The 23,126-nt window shown below is 39.7% G+C and overlaps 1 protein-coding gene across 1 annotated transcript in view; it reads right to left on the bottom strand.

Annotated features, from left to right (window-relative positions):
- Positions 1-1,205: 1,205 nt before the first annotated feature.
- The window catches only part of STARD9 (StAR related lipid transfer domain containing 9), a 121,478-nt gene continuing 99,557 nt past the window's right edge, over positions 1,206-23,126 (bottom strand). The window contains exons 23-34 of the mRNA XM_052782216.1: positions 21,558-22,041; positions 9,468-20,693; positions 8,456-8,653; positions 7,487-7,670; positions 6,035-6,181; positions 5,286-5,391; positions 4,533-4,675; positions 3,824-3,888; positions 3,533-3,738; positions 3,033-3,112; positions 2,465-2,623; positions 1,206-1,379 (exon numbers count right to left, since the gene is read on the bottom strand). Coding sequence (XP_052638176.1) covers positions 1,278-1,379; positions 2,465-2,623; positions 3,033-3,112; positions 3,533-3,738; positions 3,824-3,888; positions 4,533-4,675; positions 5,286-5,391; positions 6,035-6,181; positions 7,487-7,670; positions 8,456-8,653; positions 9,468-20,693; positions 21,558-22,041 — 13,100 coding nt within the window. The 3' untranslated portion in view covers positions 1,206-1,277. The remainder of the gene's footprint in view (positions 1,380-2,464; positions 2,624-3,032; positions 3,113-3,532; positions 3,739-3,823; positions 3,889-4,532; positions 4,676-5,285; positions 5,392-6,034; positions 6,182-7,486; positions 7,671-8,455; positions 8,654-9,467; positions 20,694-21,557; positions 22,042-23,126) is intronic.

The following is a 23,126-nucleotide window of genomic DNA, read 5'->3' as shown; positions in this document are numbered from 1 at the left end:
ATCGTAGCAGCTTTTATTGCTTAGATAAGGTATCTAAAGTGATTCTTTACTGTTGTGCTGAAGAACTAAATGATGTTATTCAGATATTTGAGTTGGTTGTGTTTTTGTTTAATTTTAGGAATGTGTGACTGAACTAGGGAGTGTGTCGAACAAACATGTAAAGCCTGACAGCAGGATGGACTAAGTTCAACAGAAATACTATGAGGTAATTGAATGGGAAGAGTCTGTATGCGCTGTAGTGAGACAGCTGGTCAGGTTATGAACAAAGAGGTGTGACAAGCCTATGACCAGGCTAGATTTTCAACTCTTAATGCATTTGGGTAAAAGTATAGGAGGGCTGACAGGAAAAGCCACTGTGGAAAAATGCTGGAGCTACTCTTATTTGCAGGATTTAAATTCTAGAAACAAGCTGATTACTCAGTACTACTCCCTATTAATGACAAAGTGTCACTGTTTACAACTGTCAGTTTGGTTTCTTTATTTCAAAGCACCTAATTCTGCAGTGCAGTAAAACTGTGTCCTGAGGTGTGGTGGTTTCCACTAATGCTGCATAGTGTAGTGGCAATCTGATATACCTTATACCGGCTGCAAGTAGTCAGCCAATTACGTGAGGAAAATCTATCCAGGGTGTAGGATGACTAGTGGATATCGTGCTGTTTTAACTTCCCTTCTCAAGGGGAAGTATAGCCAGCTAGCTAAGTTAAATGATTTATCTACACTGTTAGGAATTCTGCCTTTGATACTTTTATCTCAACATTAGAAAGTGGCTTTGCAGCTCTACTCAAGAGCTTGTAAAAGGTCTCAAGCCATACGTGTACTTTTCCGTTTGTGGTGCATTTCACTGCTTCCATTGCCTTTTTCTCACTGTTGCCTAAACTTTTTGAAAGAAGTTGATCTTTGAAGCTCCTTGGAAACAGAAATTAAATAATACACTTCTGCATGTAAGATGCTGGCTATTGTAAAGCAAAGTCTCTTCCTCTGCTCTTTATAGAGCCAGCACACCTTCCTGTTGGTCCATGGAGGTTTTCCACAGCTGTCTCCAGGAGGACAGGATCCCCATAAAACTTGCTGGGTTTATTCCGAGCAGTGTTGGCTAAAATAAATGATCCTTTTTTCTAACTATACTTTTGTATAGTGCAACATTAGCAGTTAGGCTCCTCAAGTGAGGCTTGATTGTGACTGTCTTAGGAGCCAGCATTTTACATTACCCTTTCAGATGCTTGTGTCTCTCTCTGAACTTTCAGCTGCTGTTAAGTGTCCAGTTTTGTACCCAAATACTAACTAGCAAGAAAGTGTGCCAGTCGAGCAATCACCAGAGGCTGTCGCTTAGCAATGGAGCTCAGGAGCCTTGCGGGGATAGCCGGGGCACCAAGATCCACCTGCAGGAATTAGAAGAAAGGCTGCATGTTGGGGTTTGTACCTGATTTTGAACAAAACACTTATCCAGCCTGGAATAGCTCTGACGTTGCAAGTTGGTGTTAAGCACAAAAGTAGTTTACGCCCAAATGCTATCATTACTGTGTGGTTTGTATCTTTTCCTTCCCAATACTGCATAGACATTCAAAGCATTGCTATTTGAAGTTACTTTCAGCAGGTATGACCCACACTGCTTTTGAGTTTGAGCTTAAACACTACTCGTTTGAGACAGATACAGTGTTACTGAAAATGTACATGCATATACTAACATGCAATATAAAATGCATATAAAATTTTAAAATGCGTATACATTACACATATGCACTGTAAAATGCATATAGTAATTCCTATAATTTAAAGATAATATTTTTATTTTATATAATAAGTTGAAAAGACTAATGCCATTTAGCTCTCAGATGAGCACTTTAAAATAAATTATACACATTATGGTATTCTCTTCTGGACATTCTTAAGTATTTGGTACCACTGTCTCAAAGAGACCCTACTTTTCAGATAAGACTGTAAATAAATGGATGGCAGGATTTTCTTATTCTTAACTGGAATCCTAATCTTGACTTCTCTTTCTGACTGAAGTCATTAATTCTTCACACTTAACAGATACAAAAGACTTAACAACACCTATTTCCATGCATTTTGAAAATAGTATAACCTGAGGTGGACTTCCTGTGTCCACAGCAAGGTGAAAATGCAAACAAGACTCTCCATACTGGCTCACCATGTGAAAACCCAACATATACTAAAATTGCTAATAAACCTTTACAGAAGAGTCTTGGTATCCAAGGGAGCAGCTTTAGATGCTGGAAAAACTTGGGATCATGCGCTTAAGCACAGTCCTAGTAAGATTCTCTCTGCATTACTGTATTTCATGCTAGATAACAGTGTGAAGTGGAGGTGACCTCTATGGTCACTTTGTAAATACCACAGAACACAGCCTAAGGATTATAGTTTTTGTTACTTACCAGCTCTTAAGTGTTGTTATGTGTAACAGCTTTTTGCATTCACTGTTGGACATAGAGCAAAATCTTACCTGTGCCATGTAAATAACTCTGGTGATATCTCTTCCATTCACTACATCAGGTTCCAGTATCCAAGCACTTGGCAAAATCTCCCCTCTCACCACTTCTTTACAAGGGTGAGGCATGGATGCGTCATAGACAGACTGAATAGCCAAGACAGACAAGTTCTCCTGCAAAGTGTGAAGATGACAACTTGAAAAAATGGTTATGCATACAGTAATGTTTTCTTTGTTTGCTATGAGGCATATTTCTCATATTACTTAAAAAGGCCTTTTAATAAGAAACTATTTCTTATGTTATGTATTAAGTAATTCTTTTTGTCATAATCTTGCGTGTCTGTAACCAGAATATACTGTGTAACGCTTGTGTTACTGCCTAATGGGACTTGGTTGACAACTGTCATTCACAAGAGGGTTTTATACATAACTGACTAGTGTCATGTCAGCATGGCTGTTCTTCCTCCTACACTGTCACTCCTGGAAATATGAGCCTGGACTTTCCTTACTTCTCTCTTTTGTCCTTGAACCATGAGTTCAGAACAATTACTCCTCTGTGCTTCAGAGAGAATGTTCAGTTTACCTCTTTGGCTTCTACAGTAATGCAGCAGAAATCCCGGGGTTGCTTTAGGTAACAGAGAGAGGTATTGGTCACTAAATATACTGTGGAAAAACACCCAAAAACAAAAAAAGGAATTAGACTTTGACAACTTGAACTTACCACAATTTTCCCCCAGCCCTTAAATCCACATGAATATTTTATTTTGACTTCTTGTTGCCTAAGAGCAAAGCTCTAGTTAAGATGCTATAATGTGTCATTAAGATGCTTTTTCAAGCCACTTAAAATTAATTTTGACTTTCAAACCACTGTCTCTAGCTGTACTTCTGCAGCGAGATGTGTTTAATATGATCCTTACTTTGGAAAAGTCTTGCAAAACTGAAGTTCCCATATTAAATAATGAAATTGTTTATTCAAACCTGAAGAAATGAAATAAGATGCCTCTAAATTTCTTCCTGGCTGACAACCTGAGCTGAGAAAGTACAAAATGATAATTGTGGCCAGTCATTTGTGTTGATACTCACCCAGCTGAATATGGCTGGTTACCTTCTTGTGTATTCGAGCTGTGTTGATAGTTCTGTCGTACAGATGCCTTTTGCCAGGATCTCTCACTAGTCCCCACACATAGGGAAGAGGCCTCTCTATCACTCCTGCTCCCAGAAACCCGTGCCTTGTTGCTGAAGGGAAGACTTTGTAGTAAACCAGTACCTCTTTTTCTGTACATTGATATCTGTCAAAGACAAATGAAAGATATTAGCATACAAGAGGGCCAAGTACCTAAGGCCTCCCATTATAAAGACCTGCCATAAACTTACTTCCAACCAGCTGCTGCTTGGCATGTGTAGAGATTCCTCAGGTTATGAGAGCATGCTGCCATTACCTTAGAAAACAATGACAAATGTACAGGTAAGAGAAAGTTGTATAAACTATAAATTGTGTTCAGCTTTTACATGCTGCTACACAATCTTCTACTCAAAACTACTAAGCTGGCTTTACCACAAATAGTTTTACAGTGCTGGTAATCCTTAGCAAGTATTAACAGCCAGACTTGCCTGTCATATTCTCTGCTGAAGGAGTGTACATATATAAATATATATAAAAGCCTGTACAGTAACCTAAACTGTTGTGAGACAATGGAAGATGGGGGGAGCGTGTATCTCCAAATGATGTTGAAGCGATTCTACCTGATCTGAAATAAGAAGTTGGCATGCTTTCTAACTACACGCTCACATCTTGTCACACACAGATACGTAAAACCTGTGCTGTAGGAATTCTTGGACAGTGAAGGTGTTCAGCAGTTTCACCAGCTTCACTCAAACCTTACAGCTAACATGCCACAGTCACTGCTGCAGCCTGGCTCACTTTCCCCTGCCATTTAAAATTGCTCAGTGTGTCTCTCTCTAATGGACAAATAGGTAACTGACAAATTGGCAGCCTACAACAAGAAGGCTTGTCCCACCTGTTTTTGCTACAACTTCCAGGAGGAGGTATAGGAATAAGTGAAAACTGTGCTTATTTACTTACCTCAGTGGTAGCATTAGCCAAGATATGTTTGGATAAATCCTGGTATCCTTTTGTTGAAGAGGAGCTGACAGAAATAGTTAATCCATGAGTGAACCTACAGCTGATGCTACTAGAAGGAAGGGGTGGCTGAATTCTGCTGGCTTCTGCAGGAAACAAAAAAGCCATAGGGGAATACAAAAAAATAAAAAGGAAACCCACTGCTACTCTGCAGTTGTAGCGACTTAAACCCTCCATTGGAGCACCCAATCCACCTGATCCTGGTGAAGGACTAGTAACATCCCTTGTCTAGACAATCTGTGTATTGGTAATTACACTGCAGTTACATCTTGCAATACTCAAGTTTAACCGTTATTACCACGTATAAGCTAATAAAATAACCTAAAGAATAGGCAATGTCAGTCTTGAGGATTAAAGTAAGAACTTGCATGTACAATCCCTATAGTCGTTGCAGCTTTAGCCCCCCACGCTTCCTTGGTTCATTCAAAGCATTATGCTCATATTCTCTCAGAATGCTGTACTTTGATGTTACCACATCAAAAGACCAACTTCAGAGGCACCAAATCACCATTTACTTTTTCAAGAAATTCTAAGCAAGCTCTCGCTACTGGTTGACAGTATTTTTCTGATGTCATATAATGGTAGGGACTTCCTCAAAATACCTAGAATCAAATTAGATTTTGATTTGCATAAATGACAAATGTCATTAGGCTTTGGGATACAACTCAAACATAAGCAGACATATGTTTTACTTACCAAATGTTGAATCCTTCTGTAGTTGCTCTAACGCATAAAGCTGACTATTTCTAACAGCTGAACGACCTCGTCTATCTCTTGAAAGCAAAACGCTTCCAGAAGAAACCTGATTTAAGAAAGAGCAGAAGTGGGAGCTTTTGGTGTGAACTGGGAAAAATAAATTGTGTTACATAACAAGTGGAATATTCGTAGCAAATCTGCCTTAGAAGGTTGGAAGCTTCTCTTTATCTAAGGTAACTCCTGTGCCTTTCCCCTGGTTATGAAACGATACCTTGACTGAGGAAATTTAGCAAACCAAGTGTGAGGAGCTAACACAGGTACATACTCGAAAAAGTAACTTCAGGAAAGTTCATGTTCACACACACAAACTCTTAAGTCAATGTATGCATCATTGAGGGAGGCACACTGAGAATATCAGATTCTGGTTTATCACAAGAAAAGGCTTGTTGTTTCTAAAATATTTGGCAGATAGTGGCATTACTGACAATAGTAACACTATCTGGTTTTTATCTATGAGTTTAAAAAAAACCACAGACCACTCAGAAAAGTGTCACCGTCCTTTGCAATTACATGGTAATGCTTTCTCTGCCCCATGCCACCCCTCTGTGTTCTAGTGACACAAACTTGTCCTGCTTGATAGCTGTGACAGAATACGAACCATCTCAGAAAAGGTTTTTGTTCTTACATTATTTCTCTGTTATTGTTGAAGCGTCAGGAGACATTGGTCTCACAGACCAGTTGTTTCTCACCTGTCCTTCCTGGCTGCTGAGGTTACTTGTAGTATACGTAGCAGTATTACTGCTGTTGTAACCAGATGTTGGGCCAGATGAGAGGCTGAGGCTGGAGTCTGTACACAAAGTGCTTGTACTTGCAAGAGTCTTCAGCCTTGCTTCTTCCTGTAATAGGTATCACAGTATTACAAACACACAACACTTACCTTGTACAACAGCTAGTCAAATCAATGATAACAGCACTGAAAGATGAAAGAGGAATAATTTAAAGAAGCCCAGTTTCTTTCAAGGCGTGTTGATAGGACAAAAGCTATTACCATACAGAAAGCCTTAAATAAGCAGGTTCGTTTGAAAAACTGAGATTATATAAGCCATAGAGCGAATCGCCCTGTAAAACGTGGCAGTCAGGGAAAACGCAGCTTCTGCTGTGTTGCTCTTCACATACGAGAGTCCAGGCTATCAAACCAATGCTAGGATGTTTTTAAGGGGAAAAAGAAGTTTAAAAAAAGATCTCTTTCCAGTCCCGTTTGTTGCTCTTTGCCTACTTCTTGAGTAGCCCGACTTAACTTGCTGGTCAAATGTAGTTGTTAAAGACTGAAGATTTTACTTTAAGCAATGCAACTACCGAATGCCAGCCCAGAAGATAAAATAAAAATTACATAAGAAAATACTGAGAACTTCAAGATTATTTATACTTTCAAGAGCAGTTTTCAGTTTGGTTTTCCAACTCGGGTGAAATACGTCTACATTTCACAAGAAAAATATGGCAGCAGATGTGGTAAGATCCAGTCACCCAGTGGAGATGCCTGAATTCGAGGTGCCTTAAAAGGGTGCAGAGCAATGAAATGAGTGTTCACATTTCGCACCAGATACACACGTATAAGGAGAGGAGGTCTGCAGCTACGATCGAAGCTGCATTGTCGGGCAGTGGAAAAGTTATCGTATGAAAGTATAGTCAGAACTGGGCAGAACAGACACATCCTAAGGAGGTATCATCCTTGCATCTGGGAGAAAAATGCACACACTTGAACTGTGCAAGATGGGTAACAAAGTGCAGAAGAAAAAAACAAAAGTATGGGACAAATACGCAGAAGAGAATCTAAAAAGAGAAACCAAAAACCAACAACAACAACAAAGACCTTTGTGGTTAAGTACATACTGAAATATGGAAAACTCTTCCATAGACTAGGCAGATACCCCACAGGATGGCTGTGTAAACTCAATCCAATGAGAAAGCATTAGGAGTTTCTTGTACATAAAATGTGGCTTCAGGAAGATGTAGTTGAGAAGCACCAACAGTATCAGTTCAGTATTACTGAAATTTTTTTTAAGCACAAATTTGCATTTAATTCTTTGGGTTTTTTACGCTGATGTGTATCAAACAGGAGAATTACTTAGCCACAGAAAAATTTCTTTTAAAAAAATGCATTGATGTGAATAATGCATAACGGTTTCCTCTGTAATGCTCACCTTCTGTAACTGAGAAAATATTTGTTCCCGTATACGCCTTTTTTCTTGCTCAGCTCTCTCCCGAAGTTTGTCCCTAGCTCGTGCAATTTCAGTTTTGGTTTCCTCTCGTGCCCGCTGGTAGTCTTGGAGCAACAGTTCAATGTCTGAAGGATGCTGAATGCTGCTTCTTTTTGGTTCTTGAACTCTGTAAGGATAGGTAAGTGGGGGAAAACACATAAGTTTCACACTTAAGAGTCACCTGACAAAATACCAGGAGAAAATCATCTTTCAACACACAACAGGAAAATTTGCCAGAAAAGCAATTAAAACCCACCACATTAGCCTCCAAAAAGTTTCTCTTTGCTCACTAAAGGCTGCATGGACATTAACCTGGGAAAATTATTCAGATTGCAAGCCCGGTTTATCACTGAGATTACTCCAGAGATTGCACTGGTTTCTAAGTCAGCTCTCCATATGATCTAAGGTTACCTCTTTGGCATATCACACGCAAAATAATTGTGTTGGGAAAATAACTGTCTCCTGACCTACTGTAAAGGAAGTGAAAGTCATTTAGGGGATGTGGTGGGGGATGAAAAACTCAAGTTCTAAATGGTGAAGGGTTGCAGAACTTTTTTGATATTTAACGTGAAACTTAACTATTTCATGTGGCTTTTAAGTTACTGAAGAAGACAGATTGGTCTACAATGAGTCAAGACTGAATACTTGGCTGTCCCCATACATTGTACATATAAAATAATTTAGACATTTGTTAAGGACTGAAATAAACTAGACAGAAGATTTTAATGAATGTTTTCTAAAATCTGGCACATTTCTTTTCCTGAAAGCACTTTCTTTCCTGAAGGTGAACACTTCTGCATTGAGAAGAATTCTTCTGCCACAGAAGTCTCAGATGTAAGAACCATTAACGTGCACCCATTGTGAACACTGTTAATGTACGTCAGGCCAAAAGAGAGGTTTCTAATGCCCTACCTGGTATTTTCCACCACATCTCTTCTCAGTTGTTGCAGATATTCTCGGCGTCTGCTGGGGAGATCTAGATCCCTCTGACTTGCATCCAGCGTCTGCAACAGACTCAAATGCTTTTGAGGACTCAGACTTTGGCTTCTTTGGTATCTTTGCAGCCTTTTTTCTCTTTCCTTCCTTAGAGTTTCAATAGTCCTCATGTGTCTGTCAGGGAAACACGATTAGAGTGACAAAATGCACCCTGCAAAGTTCCATTTTCTGATTTTTTAAAACACTTAAATATTAGGTAGCTTCATAATGTAAAATTTATAGGAATCTGATACCATACACTCCCCTTGCAAACACCCATTTGGCCACATGCTGACATGATGCAGAAATTCTAAAACTTCGCTGCTTTTATAACAGTAGGAAATGCATAAGAGGGACTTGGTTACTGCTTGTAATGGCCGAGAGGCAAATTGAGGACAGAGACTAATGTAGCTACTAAAGTTTTTTAGTTACAACAGCTTCCTGAATTGAGTTCTATAATCCAATCGCAAGAATTTAGGATCTTGATTTTTTCGTAATTTATTTCGTATATTTATGGGGTTTTAAAATTTGGGTTTGTGTATTCATACAGCAGCATTTATTCACAGAAGCATGAATGAGATATTCCCATAAATAGGATGTATCAATTATTTTTACATTGCAATAAATCAATGAAATATATTCCCACGATCACCAGGTACACATGATCACACTCATAGCTGCTAGAAGTTTTAGGAGTGGGGTGACACTGGATTTGAATTACACCGAATCTTACGCTTTTCCCTATTTTCTTGAAGTAACCCCAAGATTTTGTCTTAAATGCATTTCTTAACTGTATATAAAATAAGCTTAATACTATATCTCTTCACATATAGTTCACTCTGTGTGACTAAGTGATTAAGTGCTCATTACTAAATGTTATTTATGCTGCATGAAGTGTACATGAAGTGTGTTCAAAATACTTAACACAACGCTACTTTAAGTAATTTACCTTTCATAAAGTTGCTGCTTCACTGGAATCGCCGCCAGGTCATCTGCAGTTCCGCTCTGAAGGACCCTCAGCAGGGCGTCCGTCTCCCCAATGCCGTAGTTGAGCTTTGCTTCAGTCAGTTCCACAGTGAGGGGATGCTGATGCAGATCCAGGTGAATGCCAGACATGATCTGAGCGCGCTCTCTCTGAAGTCTCTCGATCTCTCTGCTCCTGCTGTCACAAAGCTGGGATTTCCCTTCCATCTCTGTTGATTGTGTGCTTCTAGGTTTCTTTTCTGCCTGACTTCGTAAATCAGTCACACTGCCACTCAAGCTGAGTAACGAAGGAGGAGGGCTGCCCTTAACACCACACCAGTTGCTAAATTTATTGTGTATGGGTAAGTCACGGAGACTGTAGCTCCGAGGCCTGTAAGGCTTTGCAAAAGTAGTATTTTTATCGAGAGGAATTTCAGTGTCACATTCACTTTCAGTGACAGAATGTGTATTGTCATCTTGGAAGGAAGTTTGCACATCGCTCACCTCAGAGAGCGCGGGGGGGCAGCTGTTTTCATTTTTCCAGAAGAAATCGTGAAATTGTAGAGAAGATGCTTCTACCAGAGGTTCTGAGGACACACCAGCATTTGTCTTCCTTGAACAAGTGGCACTAATTTTTTGATTAAAAAGTAAGTCAGCATTTGGAGGTGAGTAGTTATGAATCAAAGCAGTATCAGAATTACCAACATATTTTTCACGTCCAATTCCAGCTGAAGAACCTCCTCCTCCTCCCCTCGTGACATACATACAACGAAGTGAATGTGCCAGTGGACTGCAGTCTCTGAGATCACCTGTTAAAACTTCCCTGTGGCCCGACACCTCCAACATACTACTAGAGTGATACAGTCGTTTTGCACAAAAGGTAGTGTGGGTGTCAACCATGAGTCTATGCTGTTGTTCCAAGTCTTTTGAACTATCCTGTCCTAAAAGCTCTTTGGCTGCTTTCTTATCGGAGAAACTGCCAGATTTCTTTCTTATGGCCTTACGTTCTCTAGAAGCGCTAGATTCACTGTCTGTTTCTGTCTGTGAAAAATTGTCCACATGAGGTTGCATGCTGGGCTGTGGACCTGCCCTCTGCTTTCTCTGGTTGTGAAGGGGACTTGAAACATCACCAGAATATCCAAGAGGTTCCTTAATAGGGCAGACAGACTTGCTGAAAGCAGTCTGGCTTCTGGGACTAGCACTAAGAGTAAGAATAGGGGAAGAAGCCCTATCGACTAGCAGGGTGTTCTTGTAACAAAATTTTCTTTCTGCTGGAACCTCGAGTTCACTGATACTTTTTTTATCCTGAGCATAAGATGCTGGAGATTGAGAGGTGCTATTAGTAGGGCTGCTAACTACAGTGCATGAAGAACCATCTTGCCCTGAACTCAGCGAAGATGATGTGACAGGTGAGACCCTGGTGCTAGCAAAAGCAACATTCTGCTGTGCATTTAATGATGTTTTCTGAAAATCTAAGATAGGAGTGGATGTTCTGGGTAAGAGAGGCAGATGCATAAAGGAGTCTTCCAAAATGCTGTCAAGACTGTCATGGAAGTCAGGATTGCCCAGATTTCTCATCCCTGTTTGTTCTTGTGTTCTTTCTTCAAGGAAGGGTGTTTCCTCTTTCCTTTTGGGAATCTTGCCGGCTGCATCTGCATCTATTCCTTTCCAATCAACATTTACTGCCTGAGCTGCCCTCAATTCATTTTCCATTTTTGCCTCCACTTGTTTTTCTTCATGTTTGCTTTGAGGTTCTTCCAAAATCTCAGTTTGAGTGCCTACATCTGCTGTAGTCTGAGTGTAGCTATCTGATCTAGTAGCCTTTACAGCCTCTTCAGTTCCTCTTTGGTTCATTTTGGCATTCTGCTCATTATCTAGAATAGTCTGTTGGGAGAGGTTTCCCAACAGCTCAGAAGTGTTCTGAAGAAGCTGCGACAGATGCATGGACAGGTTCTGCATGCTTGTCCAAGAAGAAGATTGTCGAAATAAATCTCTGTTTGTTTCCTGCTTTCTTGCAGAAACATCCGTATAGCTTCTCTGATGTCTTCTCTGCCTTTTATACCTTCCTGTAGTTGCTGTTTGTGTTCCCTGCTCGCGTGTAATCCCTGGTAGTTTTTTGGAAGACTTTTCAGACTCGGAAGGATATAATAGTACAATTTCATCAACCTGCACTGCAGAGTTACTAGGTTGTGCAGAAGGATTCTCAAATTCAGCAGTGTTATTTTCTGGATTAGTTTTCAATGTTTCACTGGATACGTTGCTGTACTGCTTGGTACTGTCATTTGAGTATGCAGATTGAAAGTCTTGTCTGACATTGTCCCATCCTTGAAGACCTTCAATGCTGCTTAAAGTGCTCGATAAAACTTTTGCTGTAGCATACGAACTGAGATGAGAATGAAAAGGAGAATTTTGAGAATTCAATCCATTGTCTACACTGGAACATCTCATAACTTTGCAATTTTCCAGGTTTAAAGGAATTTGATTGCAAGAGACATCACTTGCACTTCCAAAAACATACTGTTTCCAGCCAACCTTGCACAATCCGTCTTTTTGCCATGGATGAATATATGGGTTGATATCACTTGAACTAAAATGCATTGTATCTTTATTGTCTGGCAAAAATAAATCTGTTTCTGGCCGGTATCCAGCTTCAACTTTCCCTTCACTACACTGAGCTACAGAACTAGTGTTTGAATGGACATTTGCTTCTGCACCCACAGAACTGTGAGCTGTGTGCAGTAAGGATGATGGAGATTGACTAGTACAGTCTTTTAAAGACTGGATGCTTTCGGTTCTTGCTGCAAAATTTTGTAAATTTTGGGGATCACAGTTTGCAAGCTTCTTAGTTTGTGCCATTCTTTGCTGAAATCTGGGTTTAGATTTAACCTGTAGAAAGTTCTTTGATTCCTGCTTTGAAAATCTTTCAATTCCATAAAGATCATCTTCAGTTGGTGATGGAGGCTCTACACTCATATTTAAATCTTGTAGTGATTTAGATGCAGAATATAACAAAGGATCTGCCTTAGATGAAGATTCCAAAGTATATTCTGTATCAGAGAAGACAGCAATAGCTGGGGCTGATAGTCTGTGACTTTGTAAATAAGGTCTCTGTTCACTTTGTTTACAGCTCTTTGTATTCTGTGTAGTAGAATATGATCTTTTGCTCCTGAATTGCACCAATTTGGATTCTTGAGGAGGCAAATCATGTTTTTCTGGTAAAAACTTTACAGAGGTACTTTCATTATTCATTACAGAAAACTTCAGTCTTTCTGATCTCAGAGTCTTATTCCTCATTATAGTGTCTCCTGTTGTTGAACAATTGTCTGCATCAGCATCAGCAGCAGGGCTATCAACGCTTGAACCCGTATTATTTTTGCAAAGTAAAATCTCTGTTCTACCATCTGTATTTGTTCTGTCTGGCAGCTGTTCTATCTGTTCATCTGTAGGCACATACTGACAATTATCTTGCAGATCTGCAGGGTTTTTTTCAAAACCCAGGACAGTGTGATATAGTCGTCTGGGATCAGTGCTTCTGCTGTATGTGGGATATGTTGGACTAAATGAATTGCAGGTGTGTTCAGGATCCACATCAACATCTCCTGGATACAGATTTTCCAACAGTGTAACTTCTGAGCCTGCTAATTCATTTGCAGAATTTGAGGATACATTAGTTTGCTTTTCAACAGGTTCTCTACTTAATGTTTTTCTCTGCTCTGTCTTCACTGCAAAATGTTCAGCCCCAGTATTTGAATGCAGTTCTTCCTCATTTCTGTTAAGTTGTTTTCTCCTTTGTCCCTCTTTAACAAGAATTGCCCTTCCAGTATCCCAAAAAGGTAACGATGGTAATAAAAGAGAATTATCATTTAGTACTTTCTCTATGTGTTCTGTGCAAACTTCTTGTGGTGGAACTTTACCCCAGTGGTGCTGATCAACTTTTATATCATCGTCAAATATTTTACACTTACTTCCATATACAGGTTCCCTATCTGCAGCAGAATTTTTATATGAAGTAGAGTCTGTGTCTGATACTGGACAATGCCTGTTTTCTTTTGCAAGAGAAAGTAAAATACTTCCTGAAGCACATACCGGCTCATCGAATACCACGGCCTTATCAGACTGAGTGTCTTGTATTTGCAAAACAGCAAATGGAGAATGTTTCAATATACTTGTATGTGAAATATTGTATGTGCCAGTTTCACCATGGCCTATATCTGCAGTTAAAGAAGATTCTGAAAATGGTGTTAAGGATGGGTGATTGACACTTGCAAATGCTTGGAGAAAATTTCCTTCTTTTACAGAGCACACATCTGCAGAACTGGAGGACACCTGCTTAGTCAAAAAAGTGTCTTGAAGCGAGTCCTCAAGCTGACTAAATATTAGAGATTTTGAGTCATCAAGTAAACAAGAAGTGTCGAAAGCACTGAAGTTCTTGGAGCTTTGAAATGGTGTATCAGTTGGAGGATCTTCTACAAAGTAGGACGGAAGAGACTTTGATTCTTTACTGCCAGTCTGTCCTCGGCTCTGAAAAGTAAGCGAGCCTGATTCTGGTACAGTCACACTAGAAGTGTTACTGTAGTGTTCTGAGTACTCAGGAATTTTATTTTCTTTTGTGTCATTGCAATTCTGGAAAGAACCTTGAATTATTTTCTCCTTTTGATCTGTTTCTGCAACTTTTTCAGGGAGTTTATTATTCTGAGCATATGTGGCCTCTGCAACTGCAGAATTATTTTTCCTTTCATCTCCTTTTTGAGAAGCATCAGGAAAAGTTACAGATACAGTTAAATCAGTTGACTCACTTTCAAAGTATTTTGTTTCTTCAGAGAGAACAGCATCATTTTTACCTTTGTCTCCATTGCTGGCAATCAAAACATCTGCAGGTGATGCTGGACGATTCAGGAGACCAGGAGAACTTTCAGAAGTGCCTGAGTTCCTATTATAATTTAGAAACTCTGTACTATAATGTGGATTTTCCCATGGAGACTTGTTCAGGCCTTCTGAAACGGTTGAAGTGTTCTCAGAAACAGTGCTGCCCAGTTGGTCTATGCAGCACTCTTCAGAAGTCCCATGTCCCTGATTTTCTCTGGGCTCATGCTGATATCCAGCTACACCAGGAAACTTTGCATTTTCATTTTTACTGTTTGTTGTAGTATAGCTTCTGCTTAGAAATTTCTCCTTCTCATCATGCTGTGATAAACTCCCTGAGTGAAGTACTTTCTGAGTTGTATTAATATCATGAAACATTTTTTGCGAAGAGATTTCTAGTAAAGAATGCTTTTTTCCGCCCCCTATATCTTCCATCACTTCTCTCTCTGAAGAAGAAAGCAGGTCTGAGTTATCCAAGAGCAATGAATCAGGCACAATGGCACCCTTTTCCTCTTGAGCTGTATCTTCTATGGAATTAAGGCAGTCTTCTGATAGTTTATTAACCATTAAATCCACACTGTGTTCTTCATGAGCGTTGTTAACATCCTGAATTATATCTTCAGAAGAATCTAATTTTTCCGAGGAAAATGAGTTTCCTTTGGCCCCTTGCTGAAGTACAACAGTTTCAGACTCAGGACCGCCTGCACTGTAGGGAGTGGAAGAGCTCTTCTCATTGACAGGTTGCCCAGATATGGCATAATCAGGTGCATTGTTAAACACAAAGGATTCTTCCTCCTGTCTGTCCTGTGTGGTCCTGGTTTGCAGAAAAGCTACATTCTTACTTTGCATTTTATCAGAAATATATTTTTCTTCTCTCATTTTGCTGACTGTAACAGGCGTACCGACACAGACCTCACTCTCCATTAATGTTTCATAGTAAGGCAGAACAGCTCCAGTTCCAACACTATTGTTAGATGGTTTTGTATGTCCTTTCAATGCAGTGGGAACATCTTGAACAAGATTGGAATCATCACTTACTCCAAGATATAAAAGGTGATTTACAGACTGGCATGGGGAGTCTTTAAGTGAAACTTTTTGGTTTTTTTCAGTAGACTTCAGTGTTGCTGGTGGAGTTTGTTGCTTGCTGCTATCTTCATTATTTCTAGAAAAGCTGGTAGACACCCACTGGCTTTCTCTTAAGAATTCATTTAATCTGCTGTCATCATGTGTCACTTGGCAGCTGTCTTTGTTTTCAGGGAATAGATCATTCAGGCTTTGTAAAATGATCAGTTCTACCTCCTCTGTGTTTTCTACAAACATCTCCTTTTCTTTGGCTGTTTTAGCCATTTGTACTAGATTAATCACATGCACTTTCTCCTCCTCAACTCTGGAGCCTGCTGGATCCAATTCACAAATATCAGGTCTTTTTCTAACAACACTTACATTCAAGTTTTCTGAAGTGCCATGCTCAGGATATCGCATAGAGCAACTCATATACGTATGGCTGTCCTCTTTAATATGGAGGCTTTTAAATTCTTGTTCAATTCTGTATTGGTCAATACCTGTACTATCATCAACTGAATATTCACATGCATCAATATCTTTCATGACTGCCTTACTTGTATCTGTAACAGAGTCCACTGAGCCACCATCTTCACTCATTTCAGTAGGATCGTGATATCTTGAATCATCAAACAGTATATTCTGTTCTAGTCCTGAAGCTGTCAGGTATCTTTCAGGGATCTTAAACTGATTTAAAATTTCCTCTTTGTCATCTCTGTCACAATACATCTGATGTAGAGCTGGAGACTCTTCAGTAAATAAAACATTTTCATCTGTGCGTATGACTTCTTGCCTCGTAATAATCAGTCCCTCAGTGTTTGTCATGATAATTTGTTCTTCAGTCCCAGTCACTTCACGTTCATTAACCTTGTCTTCCTGGGGCAAATAGTTTTGTACACAATGTTCAATTAAATTGCTAGAATTTACTTGTCCTTCATTTTCAGGTTTTGCTAAAATATTTCCTTGCCTACTTGTGATTAGTACTGTTGCAGCTATGTCCTCTGTATTAAGCACATTTTCTATTGTTCCGTTCATCTGTAAAAGCCCCTCACAAGTATCAAGGAAGCCTGAAGTATTCTGAGTAGTATCTGTTGTGTGGGAACACACAGCTGAAGGAGTGTTTTTGGGAGCAACAGAAAACTCTGGTGAATAAACACCTATTTCTATTTTCTCACTTTTTTCTTTTTGGCAAAAGCTGCTTGTTTCAGGTCGGCTGCCAGAATGCATGAGTGCTTTTGAGTCCTGAGTATGTTCTACCCCAGGGCTGGCTACCTGCAGTTCATCTTTCTCCACCTTTTCATGTGTCAGGCACAGATTCGTATAAAACTCACACTGAACTTCACAAGCTACAATATCAATAGGTTTCTTTGGATTCTGAGAGAGACTAATGCCTTTAAAATCCTCTCCACTCCTGTCTTCAGTTACGCTTTGGACCTTGGCTACTGGGTAGTCAGGTAAACTTTCAGTCTGTCTGGATTTAATTTCCAATGCACTTTTTTCTAAGTTGATTGCACTATTGATTAATTTTGTTATTTCTTCATCAGTGTTTCCTTTTGTATTCTGACAAGGAACCATAGGTTCTTCTGGATTGGATTCTGGGTTTCTTAAAAACTTGGATTTTTTATTTATATACAGACTCTCCTCTTGAGAAACAGTAGCTGATGTATTTGTGCTGTATTCAAATACTCTTCCCAACTCTGAGTCTACATCATCTTCAACAAGCAAGATATCCTCCAGGCAATCACTTTCCAAAAAGGCTTCTTTCTCTTCTCTTGATTCAAGTAAAGATTTTTTCTGTGTTTCTGTTTCCAAGAGAATGGTTGCATCAAATTCCACAGAAATGTCAGTTGTCTTATGCGTACTGTTTTTCTGCCCTATTGCTTTTGAAGAGCATGTTGTGCAAAGGCAGCCAGAACGTACATCAGAACAGCTTCCTGTGGCACTGACTTCCACAGTAAGATTAGATGTAGCATCGCAATCTCCTTTCACTATTGTGACATGCTCCAATAGTTTATCATAATTTTCAGTCTCAGATGCACTTTGAAAAAGATTAGCTTTTGTTGAAGCTTTGTAAAATATGCTTGAATTAGATTCTGGGAGAAAATCATTTGTACTCTCACAAATAGCAGCAGGGAAGGACTCAGTGTCTTTCCCATTTACATTCACTATGAGATAACTTACTTCGTTTACCACTAAGCTTTCATATTTGGATGAAAATGGTTTCTGAACTACAGCCTGAGAATTCAAGACATTGTGCTCTTTGCTTTCACTGCTTTCTTCTCTTATATTATCAATGCATAATGTAGAATTTTCTGAAATTTGTTGGGATAAGCAATTTGCCCGACTGTCTGCTAGAGCGCATTCATGGGAATAATTTTTTGAAACAGGTTTGCTTTTGAATTCATAATGATTCAGTGAAGACAAGTCTTCATCCTTTGGTTTGTATTCTTCACTGTCTTTGAATGAAGGCACCTCTGGCGCAATCTCTGCCAAGCTATCTGTGCTAGTTTCCATACAGATAATCTCTTTTTGAGACATCTCTATTGGTGTCGCAGATTGGTCGTAACTTGCACTGTGAGCAACAACTAAAGGGTTACATCGATATGTTGTCTTCTGTGAGGAAAAATCTGCCTCTGTTGTTACTTCTTCTGCAGATATTTGTTCATAATCTGTTTCTTGCATTGTTTCCAAATTACTCTCCCCAGATCTGAGGAGACCTACTGTAACAGCTGACTCTGCTCTTTGTCCAGCCAATGTCTGAAGCTCGTAACTGCTTACTAGAGAGCAGTTCTTATTTGTTAAGTCACTGAGAAAGAAACCTTTATCACAACACGTTGGTATTTCCCTTCTTGGAAAAAGCTGCCTGTGGTTTCCAAATTGGACTTGTTTTACTGCGGATGTCTGTCTTGAGGTCATATTATGAGCAAGTCCTGTAGCAGATTCAGCAGCAGATGCGCTTCCGCTGCCTGAATCTGTCATTCTTGATTTTGTCATCAAGTCACTGTAGTCATCATCAAGGTCATCTTTTTCAAAAGTTCTGAAGAAATCATCTTCTAAAGCTGTATCTACACAGCCATTTCTCTGCTCCAAAATGTGCGTAGGCAACACAGAAATAAAAGGTGTTTTTTTCAGATTGTGACCTTTTGGCAGCTCTGGATGAGTTGTGGGGAGAGAATCCTCCTCTTTCCTAGATACCAGTGACAAGCAGTCTGTGGTGGATGTGCTTTCCAAACAGCTGAATGTTTGTGTGCATTCAGTGGTAGACCTATAAGTAGATAATTCATTCAGTCGTTCTTGTTCAGGATGATTTGACCTTGAATGTTCATAATAATCATGCTTTGCTGAAACAGGAACAAAAGAGGAGCTTGGTCCTACTGAGCTAACAAATGAGGACGTTACATCTTGAGATTCCAAGGAGGAATTTTCATTAGAGTTTGTCCATCCCTTAAGAATCTTATTTAATGATCCACTCTCAGAAACTCTGCTTGCAGTTGTTGTTGTTTCAGGTAAAGGTACTTCTGATGTGTCAGAGGAGAAAACTGTGTTTATTTCATTTATACGATGTGATAAATGAGTAATACTGTGTATCTGCTTAGAGCCAGAAACAAAAGAAACTTCAGCAGCTGACTGCTTTAGATCATCTTTCTTCAGCCAAAGCTCTGGTTTGCTCAAAGAGCACAGTTGAGCTTCTTGAAATTCCAAATTTTCATGGGAAGAAGGTGCTGTTATTCTGGGGCTGCTGATGTCAACCTTTGAGTCACAGGAGGACCAAGCATCAGTAGTAAGCAAAGGATTTCCACTTGTGTAATAGAGTCTTCCATCAAGAGACCTTTCCTGTTCTACAAAGGAGACTTTTGTCTCCTTCAGCAACCGCTTGCAAGCATTGCTGGAAGCAGGCTGTGGTTTAGTGTCCAAATAAAAGGAACTGCTCAGCTTCAGATCATAATTTGTCCCTTCTGTATCTCTGTCGCAGGTCTTGGACTCATGGTCTTCCTCAGTCTGTATAGTTGGTGATCTAGGAGTTTGTAACTTCCAAAAAATCTCTGCTGGCACTTCATCAGATGAATCAGATTTGGATTCTTCTACCGGATCTTCTGCTGGCATCTCATCTCCATCAGCTAAGCTGTCCAGAGAAAAACTTCTTTCAGGCTTTCCCAGTCTCCTACGAGATGCGTATGATGTCACCAAAGATGAAATATGGTGATCAGTTCTGCTTTTGTAAAGCTTAGCTGGCTCATGGTGGGCCTTTGACTTGTGAAATCGGCTTTTATTTTGCTTTTTGGCTTTATTTTCCTTTTCTACCAGAGAGTCTTGTGACATTTGACTGTCATCACTCTCAGAATCTTCTGGATTGGCAGGACATTTATTTCTCTCAAAATCTTCTTGTTTCAGTTTCTCTGTGAAAGCTTTTGCATAAGCACAGCAGAGAGAATCTACAGAATAGGAACTGTCAGTATCAGAAATCTCATTTTCATCATCCTCTTGCCAGTTCCCCAGCACATCTGTGGCTGTTTTGGACACTCCAGCACTTAGCATCTCAGCACTGTGCCACTTTTTTTCAACGTAAGAGAGTGGTGCCTGTGTGTTCATCTTAGTGAGATTTCCTACTGATGTTGCCACCATCAGAAATTCTTGCTGTTCCACTGATGATTTCTCATGACTTGGCAAGGCTGAGTTCTTGGCCGCTTGGTTTAGATGCACTGATGGTGGGTTTCCATACACTGTTTTCTTCATTTCCTTAGGAAAGTTTTCTGGAGAAGACCTGTGGCCTTTTCCATTGATATCCATTCGAGTCTTCTTATTGGATACCTGAGCTCTATTTTGTTCTAGATTGCTACTTGCAGGCTGACTTAAATCTCCTAGCACCTTTGCTTTTGTCATTCTTGTCCCTGTAATAAAGGTTTCAGGCTCATCTTTGTCCTTAAAAAGATCAGGAGAGGAGCCTTTAGAGGTGTGGTTTTGAGATCCAGCTTGCCCTGGGTTGTCATCCAACCTTTCAATTTTTTGATCATTTTTATTGATATAAGCCATGATAGCTGAATCATTAGAGTCTTTTTCTGCTTTTTTATTTCCAAATGAAGATGTTCTTTGTTTTTCAGTTAGCTGCCTCTGGACTGAAAAGGAGATTCCTTCTTCATCATTAAGGTCATCACTCCCAGAAACATCTTTACCTCTTCTGTAAAGATATTCCACAGATGACAACCTCCCTGTTGTACTGCCTTCACGGCATTGATCAATATTTGGTGAGGTAGATAACTTTGAGACAGTCTCCCTCTTCAACAAACAGCTGTGGAAATAAAGAAGAAATAAAGCCCAATCATTGCTTGAATAATGTACTTAACAACACTTCCACATCAGTAATGTCTTGTAGTTAGGAATAACGACACATGAAGCAACAATCTTAATGCCTTTCAAAAGCAAATTCTAGCAGAGAACCAAAAAAAAAAAAAAATTTTCTGTCAGTAACCATACAGTCCCCCAGATATCCTGAAATATGTTCTGCAGCACAAAGGAATAGCTCGATGCTATGTGGTATAGCTTGGTATTTAGTCTCTGTAGGCTCAGGTAGCTGCAAACATTAGTTAAAAATAAAGGATGGTTCTAAGTCACAAAAATCCACTTAGCTATTTCCTGCCTTCAGGACCATGCTGTGATAGACACCCTAGCACCCCAACTTTTTAGCATTGCGTAGAGATATTTATTTTGAGAAAGGCTGGCCAACTTAAAAGTCCAATCCAGAGTCACCTCAATGATACAAATATTCTGAAAGAAGAGTTTGACCCTAACCAAGATAAAATGATGCAGAAATTAGTATTTACCAACAGTTTGAACAAGATAAGAACAAGCGTTAAGCCAGTTCTGAAAAGCATTCACAAAGAGGTAGAAAGTACAGAAAGGCTTGAGAGAGGAATGTAAAAACCAGTGTGAAAGACCATGTCAAAGAGCTAAGCAGAGAATGCACTGTACGGATCCAAGGAAAAAGGACAAACAGCTGCGGTGTGACATACAATATAGTAAGTTCACTGATATTGCAAGTTTGGGGATTATTTCAGTACATTGAAAGGCATTCTGGATTATACGTGGCCACTGAAAATTCAAAATTAATTTAAATTCAAGGTAAGTGCAGAGGAATTGGCAGATGTTAACTTACCTGGGTACATGGGGCAGATGTGGGTTATAGAATGAATGCTGCCTGTGCTGCAAGAAACTCGAACCCAGTGACTTCCTTCTCTTTTGCAACTGTTGATCCAAAGAGGACAGTACAGCAGTATTTTCATTTAGGACTTGGGATTGTTTCACACACTCTTCATTGAGCCAGCAGCTAGCTTCCAGATGCTCTAGGTTTTGCTTGGCTTCCAATAACTTCTGCTTCTTGACTATCCTTTCTAGCTGGAATTTGACCTTTTTCCGTCTTATGTTTCTTTCTGCCTTTTTTAAGGAGTATCTTCGCAAGAGCTCCAGCTGCACCAGTCTTTTCTTGTTCTGCTGTAGCAGGGAAGGGCAGATTTCTAGCCCAATGGTACTCTGCACCTCAGCCTCTGCATACAGCGTAGACTCTGTTTGCACTGCAAACTCCCTCTGCTGCTGCTGAAGGGCAGCCAGTCGTTTATTCTCATTGATAAGCCACTGCTGGTCTGTAAACAAAACAATGATTGAAAGAAAGTAAAAATCATAGGAAAAACATTGTTTGTTACTATCTTGTTTCTTAATTTAATCAGCCTTGAGTGCTCATTTGAGAACAGAATTTCTATGCATGTAGAAAAGAGTCTTGACAAACCATTTAGAGAAAAATTCATCATTGCTGCACTTTATTGATAACAGGAAGCCTTTCCATTGGGATAAGGACTTGGGTAACAACTGCAAGATGTAAGCAGGGGCTTGGCTAATATAGCTAAGGAGACTGGTGGATAAGACCTTGTTTGTAAGCAAAAAGTAGAACACATTTCAATTTCTCAAAGATTACACTCAAATGTCACCTCAATTTAAAATACAGTGGAAGCATTAAAAGGCCTGACTTTTAGTTCTTCATAAAAACTTCATTAGTTTTTTACTGTGAAATGTGCCACTACTTCTGCTATAATTATTCTGAAGTCACATGTTAAGCTTCGTATGTGTTACTTAGGGAATGAATATATGTGCACTGAGAGCAGAGTTAACAAGGGAACTAGAAGAGGAAGTTGTACGGAGCTGAACAGAACCTCTGTATTAATGCAGCAAATGGAATTTCATGCACACACTGATGAGCCTTTGGCTAATAAATTCCTACATTTCGAGTGAAAAAATAAGCACTTGTGCAATCTTAAAATGTTACTGACTTCTCATCACAGCATTTGAGTGTTTCACAACTATTGTAAAAAAAAAATTTCTCTTTGTGCCTTTTGCTCCTATCCTTTCCTCCTTAACTTTACTGAACCAACAAAACCCACCTGCAAACTATTTTCTCTCACTTGCCTAGGCATGCTGAACATGAGGGAGCCCAGTCACGCTAAGGAACTTTGTTTACAACAGGAAATGGCAATTTTTGTGCTTGCCCTTATCGGTGGCAAGTTCAGTAAGCCTGAAGGTTAGACCTCTCTACACTCCAGTCGGGATGTGCCTCATTTGTGGGGGCAGCTGCAGCTGCCAGCTACCAGTCCTGTGGAGGGGCATGCAACCTTCAAAGTAGATTGAAGACAAGGCTCAGGGAAGCCACCACAGAGGTACCTGCTGGGCAGTTCTG

Source organism: Harpia harpyja, chromosome 3 (assembly GCF_026419915.1).
Source record: "Harpia harpyja isolate bHarHar1 chromosome 3, bHarHar1 primary haplotype, whole genome shotgun sequence".
NCBI lineage: Eukaryota > Metazoa > Chordata > Aves > Accipitriformes > Accipitridae > Harpia > Harpia harpyja.
Note: the sequence above shows the minus strand (reverse complement) of the source record. Positions and strands in the feature narration are given on the sequence as shown.